Here is a 12,569-nt window from a genome sequence, read left to right as displayed (position 1 = left end):
CGCGGGAAATCTTGGTCGAATTTGAGAGAGGATCAAGGACCCTCCGAAGAGGTAATTCTTCGGTAAGTATGTTAGGAAAAATAAAAATTACTTAAAATTTTTCATTTTAATCCTCGTCCAAGCACTCGAGCATTCACCTCTCTCACCACTCCATCAACACACAAGTTAAACAACCACGGCGACATCACACATCCCTGTCTCAGCCCCACTATCACCGGAAACCAATCGCTCACTTCATTTCCTATCCTAACACATGCTTTACTACCTTTGTAGAAACTTTTCACTGCTTGCAACAACCTTCCACCAACTCCATATAACCTCATCACATTCCACATTGCTTCCCTATCAACTCTATCATACGCTTTCTCCAGATCCATAAACGCAACATACACCTCCTTACCTTTTGCTAAATATTTCTCGCATATCTGCCTTACTGTGAAAATCTGATTCATACAACCCCTACCTCTTCTAAAACCACCCTGTACTTCTAAGATTGCATTCTCTGTTTTATCCTTGATCCTATTAATCATTACTCTACCATACACTTTTCCAACTACGCTTAACAAACTAATACCTCTTGAATTACAACACTCATGCACATCTCCCTTACCCTTATATAGTGGTACAATACATGCACTAACCCAATCTACTGGTACCATTGACAACACAAAACACATATTAAACAATCTCACCAACCATTCAAGTACAGTCACACCCCCTTCCTTCAACATCTCAGCTCTCACCCCATCCATACCAGACGCTTTTCCTACTCTTGTTTCATCTAGTGCTCTCCTCACTTCATCTATTGTAATCTCTCTCTCATTCTTATCTCCCATCACTGGCACCTCAACACCTGCAACAGCAATTATATCTGCCTCCCTATTATCCTCAACATTCAGTAAACTTTCAAAATATTCCGCCCATCTTTTCCTTGCCTCCTCTCCTTTTAACAACCTTCCATTCCCATCTTTCACTGTCTCTTCAATTCTTGAGCCAGCCTTCCTTACTCTCTTCACTTCTTTCCAAAACTTCTTCTTATTCTCTTCATATGAATGACCCAATCCCTGACCCCACCTCAGGTCAGCTGCCCTCTTTGCCTCACATACCTTGCGCTTTACTTCCACATTTTTCTCTTTATATTTTTCCTACTTCTCTATACTATTACTCTGCAGCCATTCTTCAAAAGCCCTATTTTTCTCTTCCACTTTTACCTTCACTCCTTCATTCCACCATTCACTGCCCTTCCTCATGCTACCTCCAACAACCTTCTTGCCACACACATCACTTGCAATCCCAACAAAATTTTCTTTTACTAACTTCCACTCCTCCTCTAAATTGCCAGTTTCTCTTACTTTCACTTCGTCATATGTCATTTTCAACCTTTCCTGATATTTACTTTTTACCCCCGGATTTATTAGCTCTTCAACCCTCACTAGCTCTCTTTTACTTCCACCTACTCTATTTTCCCACTCTTTTGCTACAACTAATTTTCCTTCCACCAAAAAATGATCAGACATACCGTTAGCCATACCCCTAAACACGTGCACGTCTTTCAATCTTCCAAACATTCTTTTAGTTATCAACACATAATCCATTAATGCCCTTTCTACTACTCTTTCATTTGCCACTCTTACCCATGTATACTTATTTTTATCTTTCTTTTTGAAAAAGCTATTATCACTATCTCTTGCTCAACACACATATCTAGCAGTCTCTCACCACTCTCATTTTCACCTGGTACGCCATACTTCCCAATGACACCTTCTACCTCTCCAGCGCCCACTCTAGCATTTAAGTCACCCATGACAACTACATAATTCCTTCTACCCAGTCCTTCTACACACCTAGTTAATTCATTCCAGAACTCATTCCGCTCTTCTTCACTTTTCTCACTACTTGGCCCATACTCACTGACAAACGCCCAACATTCCCTACCCAACCTAACCCTTACCCACATTAACCTAGATGATATCTCCTTCCATTCCACTACTTTACCTGTCATCCATTCACTCAGCAATAAAGCCACACCCTCTCTCGCTCTTCCCCTTTCAATCCCAGACACTCTACCAGACATTTCACCAAACATCACTTCACCCTTTCCTTTTATCTTCGTCTCACACAAGGCCAATACATCCATCCTTCTATTCCTAAACATACTTCCAATTTCACATCTTTTACTCTCTATCGTACTACATCCACGCACATTCAAACACCCCAAAACTAGAGTGCGGGGAGCAGTCACTCTCCCCCCAGCTCCATCTCTTTGTCGATGTCTCACAGGATGTAGATACAGGAGAGGGGGTTCCCAGCCCCCTCGTCCCGTCCCTTTTAGTCGCCTCTTACGACACGCAGGGATAACGTTGGCGCTATTCTAATTGTTTTTATGCCCCCGCGGCCACAGGGGGCATGGAAAGCATCAAGAATATGGGAGGTGGGCACTTCATGTGTGATTTATAATTTATTTCTATGAATTTCACATGAGGTTCATATTGCTTTATTTTTTAAGCTAGCTAAATTTTGACATTTATCCTAAAAAAGGGGTTTTATCAATGAAAAAACTTACTTTGGGGAGGTGCTGTGTGGTCTCCAAGGACTTTTCTCTAAGTGGCTAGAACAGGGAATCCAATACGACATGAATACCTAAGAAATGTTGTCTCCCCTGCTTTAGGGCCAGTCTTTCAACATGCAGAGCACAGACTCAGTGTGTATAAGGAAAGACCTTCAAGTTCAAGTCTTCGACACGGCACCTCCAATGCTGAAGTCATCTGGCTACTGGTAACACATCATTACCACGTCAGCATCAAGAACCACTATTATAGCTGGAGTCAGTGCTACCTGAGGATTAACCTGTGCCCAGCCACCATCTTTCAATTCCAAGTTAGAATCAATTGTCCTGTCCCCCCCCCCCCCCCCCTTGCACAAGGCTGGTGAGGAGGGAGGTCCCTGGAGACCACACAGCACTTCTCCAAAAATATGTTTTTCCTTTGTTAAAATCACTTTTGGGGTTAATGTGCTGTATGGTCTCCAAGAAATAGTAACAGAGCATTAACTGTAGTCTTGTTCACCATCGAGGACAACAGTCTGCCAACATACAACAGCTTCCACATGTTTGTATAGATACGAAGAAAAGCTAACAAGCCTGACTTAGCTCATAAGGGAAGATTCTGAAGAACACTGGATGCCGGTCATAATGCCTCTGATGAAGGACCTGGCTGAATTGGTCCTTCTTCTCAATGAAATCCCCCTGTAGGGGTCACGAATGAGCCAAGTACCAAACATGAATGTAGTACCTCCTGGATTGATTTCAGGTAGTTTTTAAGGAGTGTGACTCTTCCCCATTAAAACTATATTTTGGGGTTACCTCAAAATATATATACTTTTTTGTTTCAACTGATTATTTTTAGTTTAAAATATATTTGAAAGATAATTTAAATACAAAAAGTTGTACATTGGAAGTTCACCTGTAGTATAATATCTAAACTAAGAGATTGTTTTTCTCTTTGGATAAGAACCTTGTTGCCACATCGACCAGTACTCTATTTTAAATACCTTACCTTATAAGACATGAATCAATAAATGGGTATTTTAAAGTTTTTAAAAAAATTTCTGAATATAAATGTTTGCATATTGTGATTATAATTTCTTTTGTAAATAAAATGAAAAATCACATTAATATATGTAACAATTGTTTTGGAAGACGCTGAGAGTTTTCTGATTACCTTTGACAGGCGATATACAGGTGGGGCAAGCCTATCAAACTATGTAGTTTAAAGGATTTATCTCTTAAGCTACCCTCTAGATAAGCATCATCACTCAGTCTAGCTGAAAACTTGAGTGCCAATAAGAGTGACTTTTTGTTTTTGGCTAATCAGAAAAATAGTCAGTAATGAAATTGAAGCGGTTTAGAGTTTACAGGTTAGGATTTATACAGTCAATTTAATGAGGTACCCTCCAAATATTGTATTGCCTCACTGGGAGATGGCTGAAGACTTAATTAAGAAGGGGACAATTTAAAGGTCAAGAGAGAACTGGCAACAAGGTTTTTCTCAAGGAGGTAAGCAATCTATAAACTTAGATCTGTCAAACTGGCATTTAATTGTTTTTATGTATTTTATCAATATATAGAAGTCACTTTTAAAGGCAACTATAGATTTTAGGTAATAGAATTCCCTATGTTTTCATATTTGAATGACAAAAATCGGTCAATATTAAAAGAGTAGATGTGATTTCTCCAAACATTTTATATTGTTTAGAAATCAGGCCTGTATTTTGTCCCGCGGGACCAAGTTACAGCCCCTTGCCACTTAGTTTGGGTTTTCCTGGTTACACCGGTAGCCAGACAAGACAGGAATGTATGGCCCTGTATACTCTCTGTTCCCCAGTTGATGGAGGAGCTCCAGCACCCTCTATCACCCTTCCTACCTAGACGATGTACTCCTGCCACTCCCTCAGGTTGTAATACTTCAATAGAAAGAATTGAGTGGATGGCAACACTCGAGGCTGTCAGAAGACAGAGTTAGGGGTGAAGGAACCTTTTTCCTTTGCCTTCTGGCACGAGACTTTGGCTGTCCCTCAACCTCAATCAGCAGAGGGAAGAGTATGTGCCCCTTTTTTCATTACTGCCAGAATTAGTGCCATGGATTCCTCCCCCCTGTTGTTGGCCTTCCTGGACCTCTTTCAGCCCTGGTTATATGGCTGGTTCTGTCCTTGGGGTAGAGTTATCGTATTCATATTGAGTAAATCTCCGGAGCAATCTGCTGTACCCTCTATACTGGCCAGGTAGCAGTTTTTTCCAACTTGTGACCTAAAAATCTGACGTCCTTTGGTTAGTTGCTGAATCCCATAAAAGAAATCTAGCTAAAATTAATACATAGTGCAAATTATGGGGCATGAAGCTGAATCCTAACAAAACACTTTAAGTATGATTGTAAATAGGTCGAGGACAGTGGCTCTTCAACATCCAGAGCTCAGTATTGATAATGTTTATTTAAGTCAGTATGACTTAAAATTTTAGGTGTGATATTTGACAGCAAATTCACTTTGAGAAACACATTAGGTCTGTCTCTTCTTCAGTTGCAAAGAAAAGTGGCTTATTAAGAAAGTCTTGTAAGATTTTAGGTGGTCAATCTATCATAAAGAAGTGTTTAATTCTTTCATTCTACCTTGTTTCGAGTATTGTTCTCCTGTCTGGTGTTCAGCTGCTGATTCCTATCTTAATTTGTAGGACAGTAACTTAAGAGTCTATTAAATATCTTATTCCTTATCTAGATGTTAATCTGTAGCACTGTCGTTCAATTAGTTTGTTATGCATGTTGCATAGGATTTTTAATAATTTTGACCATCCTTTACATTCATATCTTCCAGGACCATATCATTCTGTTGTAACACTAGATATGCAGTTAATTCTAATAGTCATGCCTTCTCCATCATGAGGCACAATACTACACAGTATTCTAGAAGTTTTATTCCAGCTGTGACCAAGTTGTGGAATGATTTTCCTAATTGGGTAGTTAAATTGGTAGAACTTGAAAAGTTCAATCTTGCAGCAAATGTTTTTATGAGGAATGGCTAACATAAGTCTCTTTTTATAGTTTATATATAAAAGATCTGTTTTAATGTTGTTATCCTTAAAATATTTTATTCAGATTATTACTTTTCATATAGTTTATTTATTTCCTTGTTTCCTTAACTCACTGGGCTATTTTTCCCTGTTGGAGCCTTTGGGCTTATAGCATCCTGCTTTTCCAACTACGGTTGTAACTTAGCTAGTAATAATAATAGTAATAATGATAACTAACCCAGCTCCCACACAGGACAGGAAGCATCTTTTCTATGGTAATGTATAAATGTTAAGTCTAGAATAAAGGGTAGAACAACTGGTTCCTCTGCTTCATTTTTTTCACCCCCTTTAAGGAACAAAGCAATTGAAACATTACTCTCTGGATCTGACTTTTTATTAGTAAGTCAATCATCTTAGCTCCATTCTTTAGAATCTAGAGGAGTATTCTCCCCATCCTCCCTAATAAGGGGGGGGTGGGGATAGTGGAATTTATACTGAACCATTGATCATCATGTACAAGGTATATTATTCTGGACTGCTATCCCCTTCAGAAGGGATTCGTACTCTGACCATGTACCAATCTACATAGACAAGCAAAGACCCTATCAGTATTCATCTCTATGATAGACAGGCAGATGTCTTGAGTCATCTCTTTTGCTCCCTTACTGGGTCAGGCAGATTAACGCTTCCAAATTCATTGGCTATTCAAGGTCCGCTGAAGACGCTCCCCTATTTTAAAGAACCCAGGTTTTTGTAGCTATGAAAAGTACAGATTACTTTTAAAATTTTCTATGTTACATGCTTGGTAATCAAATTTTTAACCAAAGTTTTGTATTTAGAAATATTGTTTTTAATAGGTAAACTTTTGAATTGATAGATGTTCAGTTTTTCAGTACAGTACTTTGCATTTGAGAATAAATAAATTTTTTCAGTTATTTATACTAAAAGAATACTCATTACTGTGCCCAGCCTTATCCATAATTTTAAGATAAATATTGTTTTATGTAAGTTCCATAAGTAATGAAACTTAAGGCACATATCAAATACAAGAGGTATTAAAAAATCTGTATTGAACCTTGGTAATGAACTTCAGTGTTACTCTTAAACTATTTTTTTTGTAAGTACTGTACTGATAATTTATTTCAGGTTTGGCTGAGCGAACTGATTTTGTTTTGAGGGAAGGCAGCATGGAAAGTAGCTATATCTCGGCTGTTACCTCACACACAGCGTATTGGACAAATTATGATGTCTCACATTTCATACTTAGCATTTTATACCCAGATGTAATGCCTACATCAGGAAAACCAGACATTTTAAAGTCATGAGGTGACTAGGCTGTGAAGAACTAATAATGGTTGTGAGTTAATGTAAGTAATTTTAGACATAATGGAAATTAAATAATATCTGTTTTGTTTTCATTCTTTATCAGACTAGTAAGATGGGTTTTCTCTAAAGATGTGTGCTTTTGAAGGAAATGTAGGCTTCATATTTATTTTTGTGTAGAAAGTTCTCTCAAAGTCAGTAAAGTGCCTATTTATGTGTAGACCCCTAATTCCTCAGTCATCAACTGTTCTTAATGATTTGGGTGGTGGTAAACAAATTCTGTGTCATCAAACTGCAGAATGACTCGGGATGTCCCCTTATTGGAGTGAGAGGGAATGGTTTTTGTTTCTGTTGCCTTTGCTGTCATATTGCCCAAGAAGGTTTTCCCCCCAGGACCAATTTACGAGCCTCTGCTTAGTCCCCACGTGCTTCAGCTAACTGAATGGAGATTGTCCACCATATCTTCAGAGAAACATGGTTTTCTACGCCCTCTAGACCCTATTTTAGCCTCCAAGAAACATTCTACCAATATTCTGTATGCAAGACAGTGGCATGTATAATTTGGTTGGTGCAAATCCAGGAAAGCATTGGTGACTAGGAATAATTTGGAAAATATTGTTAAGTTTGTATATTTTATTTGAAAAGAAAATTTATATATCTGCTATTAAGGGTTATAGGTCCAAGCGTTATACCATTCTCAAACATCTTGGATTGGATTTATCAGCTTTGAGTATTATTGATGTTAGATCTTTTACTGTTGAGAAACCTCTGGTTATCAGGTCAGTTCATTTGAATTTGGATGTGTTTTTACAGTATTTGAAAAGTCCATGTTTTGAGCCTTAGGAAGACTGTTACGATCTTGAAATCGTTACAGGTTCTTTTAATAAGTAAAATAAATGTCAACAACAACCTCTAAAACATGGGAAATGAATATAAAAAGAAAAACACAACACGTGTATTCACAAACTTACAAAGAAAACTAATGTTACTTCTTTGGTTACTTAAACTGACAAATCAAATCAATCAAAACACCAATAGAAAAGGGGAACAGTCAGTAAGGTAGAAATACTTAAGGAATAGTTTTCTGCAGCTGCTGAGACGATACTGGTATGGAGACTTCAGGCTTGAGAACGTTGCAGAAGGGCGACTGAAGTTCAGATGAAACTTGCACGATGACTGGATTCGAAGACGTCACAAAAAAGGTGACATCGAGAAGGGACATCAGAGGTCTTCTTCCAAGAATTCGATGATACTGTTAAACTAAGGCAGGCTGCAGGCGGTGTTGGCTGCTATTCGTCATGAGCAGGAAGGGCTGGCTGCTTCAATTTGTCTCTTCTTCTCGGCCATAACAGGATTTTTTGGAGATAGGCTTTTGTTGTCTGAAGGGAAGGTTAGAATCTGGCTCTTATCAGACTTCTGGTCTTCTCTGTTTCTTATCTCGTTAGGGCTTGGATCTTATCTGCTTCGAACATAGTTCCTCTCTTGTCTCATGTCCTGTCCTATCTCTCTTGGACAGTCTCTTCTTGAAGTTTATATACTCATGTACGGGCGAAGTTGATTACAGTGGGCAGTGGTCATTTCCATAGAAGGCGTTCTTTTTAACAATTCTGCATCTCTATTGGCTTCCTCAAAAACGGCCACTTCGATCATGCCAAGGAAGCTTCTAGAAATTTCTGATGCAATCTGGACCATGTGTTAAGTCGTAACAAAAGGGCAGCACGTGTCCTTCCATGATGTCATACAGTAATCCCTTGCCATTTCGCGGCTCAAGTTTCGCGGCCTCAGTGCATCGCGGATTTTAAATATTTAACTTAGCCGGTGGATATATATGTAGCTTACGTCTCTGACGGTCGACAGATTAAAAAAACTCGCGAGCGATCGCCGTGGTGGTTGCTGGGTGTGACCACTAGCGCCGACTGCCGGCCAGGTACCGCATATATTTTCCCAGGAATTCAGTTCTTCTCTGTCGATGGAAACGACAACATTGATTCCGCTCGCGCTTAACCTCAAAGTTTTCACCTAATTGGTGAAGTACTTTTTTCATGGTTTTATGGCTTTCGCCATGTTGGATTATTCTCAAACAATACGATCTTCAAAAGAAATTCTTTTGAAAGGAGAGAAAAATTTTTTACCCTTCCCTCAGTGTACGGAAGTGTGTTAAAGGCTTTTAGTTTTTAGTAATTATTTTATCGCTTTATAAATTATTGTTGATATTTATAGATTTACCTCTATATTTTTTATATCTCACCCGCCTTTATTAGGCCTCTTCGATTCTCTTTCCATTTATACTAAACACCGAGATAAATTTTATATTTTTTATAAGCGACCTATGCCTATTCTTTGTAGGCGGTACTGACTTGGAAAACGAAGTTGAACAACGTTGAGCCCATTCAACTTTTATATTTTATCTTTGTTTAGATTGATGAGATGAATATTTTTAGAAAATATTTTAAGTGATTTTTTTTTTTGTCTTTTAAAATTTATTCTTTGAATAGTCTTTGTGCTGTTTTCAAAGATGAACTAACGTTTAGTTTATTTATGCTATGCAGTTTGCACTCTATCGTTACGTTAGAGAAAGAGGGAATCACAGTTTCACTTTGCAGGAAGAGTTAATCGATTTTGACGTTTTGTTCATTCTTCTTACAAACTGAAGTTTTTTAAATACTAATTAAAAGGAACATGTTAATTTTCAATTTCTTAGTCCTTTCAGTATTTTCCTTTAGTCAAATAACCTGTTATTGACGAAGATTGAGTGAGCCATTCTCTTGTGAGTGACAAGAGAGAGAGACAGAGAACGATCCAGATCTTTATTCTCGTCCCAAGTCTATACAGGGAGTTTGGGAGTGAGTAACGTTGTTCTTCTCGATTCAGATATTTACTCTCGTCCCAAGTCTCTGTACAGGGAGAGAGAGAGAGAGGATAAAATGTAGTCCTTCACGTTCTAGTTTTTGTTCTCATCCCAAGGCACTGTACAGTGAGAGATTGAAAACGTAGTCCTTAGCGATCTAGTTTTTTAGTCTCCTCCCAAGTCACTGATCTTTTTAACTTTATATATTTCCATTTTATTCTATATATATGTATATGTTTATTAATTTTTGCATGTGTGATACATTATGTACTAATGAGCTTACATTATGCGACATATTTTGCAATTCTAACCTTTTGATTTAAGGGAGAATTGCTTGCTTCAGATAGAAATCAGCTTTATTCATGTCTAATGTGAAATTATTAAAAAATGCGAGTGTCAGTGAAGAAAGTGCGAAAAACATGTTCAGTGTTGCGGAGGGTTCGTCTGTTCCTGCTTGTCGCTTGCCTAGTCCGAGACCTCTTTCAGGCTTCCCTACCCCTGGGAGAAGGAATGTCGTAGGACCTAAGGGAGCGAGAGGCTTTAACCAACGAACAGACGTTCCCTCAAAGGTATCAGACGTAGCTCCTTAAGCACGTCCTTACCATAAGACAGGAGAGACTAAGTTCTCCTCGTCTTCCGATGACTCGTTTCTTGAAAAATCTTGGCATAAGGTTTCGAGACCGTTGAAACGTAAATTAGCTCCTTCAGAACAAGATCAACGTCCTAGCTGTAATCATCATGAGAGTCCCGTTCATAGCGATGACGTTCATGTACAGACGTTACCGACGTCACGATCTATTCCGAGTGCGGTTGATCCGAAGTCAAGTGTTTTGCAAGATATGCAGTTAAAGCGCTCTTCTTTAATGAAAGCTTACGATCCTGTTCCTGTGCGAAAGGATCCTTTGCTTTTTGTACGTCGCGGTTCTGGAATACGTGATTCAGGTCTTCAACCTTCTAAACGAGATTTGTTACGTCACGCTGACGTTATCCCTGGTGTCAGCTTTGCTGTTAAACGAGATGCAGAGCATAAATCTCGATGTAACTTTGATCGACAGTCAGTTAAGTCGAGTCATAACTTTGATCAGCAGTCACTGCAGTTCCGCCGAGTCTTTGAACGTCAGCCACCGCAGTCACAACGTGACGTTGAGCTGCAGACACCGCAGACACGACGTGACGTTGAGCGGCAGACACCGCAGACACGACGTGACGTTGAGCGTCAGTCACCGAAGTCAGGATATAGCATTGAACAGCAGTCACCTCTGTTACTACGTGACGTTGAACGTCAGTCACTTCAGTCACGACGTGTAGTAGAACAACATTCTCTGCAGTCACAACGTGACATCGACCCTCCAACTTTAACTTCTGTTCATATACAAGTTGATGTAGCCTGTCAGGCTTTACCTTCTCGTCATTCTGAATATAAATCTCCTTCTCACAAGTCTTTAGATTTATCAGATAATGTGCCTTCTGAAGAAGTTGATGACCCCCTTTCAACTAATGTACCTTTGGGGATTCATTCAGAAGAGGAGGAACCTAGGGTTGTCCAACAATCCCTTGATTTAAAAAAAAAAAAAAAAAAAAAAAACATATATATACACGAAGTCAGTTCTCTCTCGTTCTTCCAAGAGAGCCATGCGCTTACTGGGAGACTGGTTGGAATCCAGGAGAAGTTTAGGAAAGTCTGCTTTTGCTTTTCCTCCTTCTAAATTAGCTTCTCGCTCGAGCGTCTGGTATGACACGGGAGAAGTTCTCGGCTTGGGAGTACCTGCCTCTGCCCAGGGAGACTTCTCAAGCCTAGTGGACTCTCCTCGTCGTCTAGCCATGAGACGCTCCAAGATTTTATGGTCTTCTTCAGAGCTAGACCATCTCCTGAAAGGAGTTTTTTGAGCGTTTGAAGTATTTAATTTTTTGGATTGGTCCCTGGGAGCCTTAAGAAGGTCTCTCCAGCGGACAATGATATTGCTGTACAAATTATGTCATGCATGAACAAGGCCATAAGGGATGGCTCCAATGAACTGGCAGCCACGTTCACTGCAGAAGTACTCAAGATGTAAGTGCACTCAATGTGTTCATTGTCAAGACAAAGTTCACGATGGAGACTACCAAATCTGTCTTGGCAGCAGTAAGGGAAGGCGACTGGATGGTCTCTCTCGACCTTCAGGATGCATACTTCCACATCCCGATTCATCCAAACTTTCAACAATATCTGAGGTTTGTGGACGGGAAAGTAGTGTACCAATTCCGAGCACTGTGCTTTGGCCTCAGTCCTGCTCCTCTTGTTTTTACAAGGCTCATGCGAAATGTAGCAAGCTTTCTACATTTTTCAGGGATCAGAGCCTCCCTTTATTTTGACGACTGGCTAATCAGGGCATTGTCATTAAATCGCTGTCTGGAGAACCTCAAATGGACATTAGACCTAACCAAGGAGCTAGGTCTCATAGTGAACGTAGAGAAGTCGTAACTTACTCCATCCCAGTCTATTCTTTATTTGGGGATGGAGATAGTGTCAAATTTTTCAGGTTTTTTCGTCTCCCACAAGAATGGAACTAGCTCTGTTAAAAGTCCGTCACTTGTAAGAGAAAAACAGTTGCTCAGTAGGAGTTTGACTGAGCCTCGTGGGAACTCTCATCGCTGGAGCAGTTTATCTCTCTGGGGAGACTCAACCTTTGCCCTCTCCAATTTCACCTAAACCATTGGAACAAGGAGAAGGGCTTAGAGAGTATCTCTATCCCAATCTCCAACTCAGTCAAGACATGTCTGACTTGGTGGGACAGCAACGTCAGACTTCGAGAAGGTCTTTCTCTTGCGATCAAGAACCCAAACCATGTGTTGTGTTCA

The 12,569-nt window shown here is 39.6% G+C and overlaps 1 protein-coding gene and 1 pseudogene across 1 annotated transcript in view; one reads left to right on the top strand and one right to left on the bottom strand.

The window, feature by feature from the left end:
- The window catches only part of LOC137642869 (uncharacterized), a 443,369-nt pseudogene that overhangs the window by 158,008 nt on the left and 272,792 nt on the right, over window positions 1–12,569 (bottom strand).
- Window positions 1–12,569, top strand: part of LOC137642428 (phospholipase DDHD1-like) — a 126,680-nt gene that overhangs the window by 98,326 nt on the left and 15,785 nt on the right. Inside the window, exon 11 of the mRNA XM_068374976.1 lies at window positions 6,707–6,927. Coding sequence (XP_068231077.1) covers window positions 6,707–6,885 — 179 coding nt within the window. The 3' untranslated portion in view covers window positions 6,886–6,927. The remainder of the gene's footprint in view (window positions 1–6,706; window positions 6,928–12,569) is intronic.

Source organism: Palaemon carinicauda, chromosome 6, assembly GCF_036898095.1.
Source record: "Palaemon carinicauda isolate YSFRI2023 chromosome 6, ASM3689809v2, whole genome shotgun sequence".
NCBI lineage: Eukaryota > Metazoa > Arthropoda > Malacostraca > Decapoda > Palaemonidae > Palaemon > Palaemon carinicauda.
This window is presented reverse-complemented; position numbering and strand designations above follow the sequence as displayed.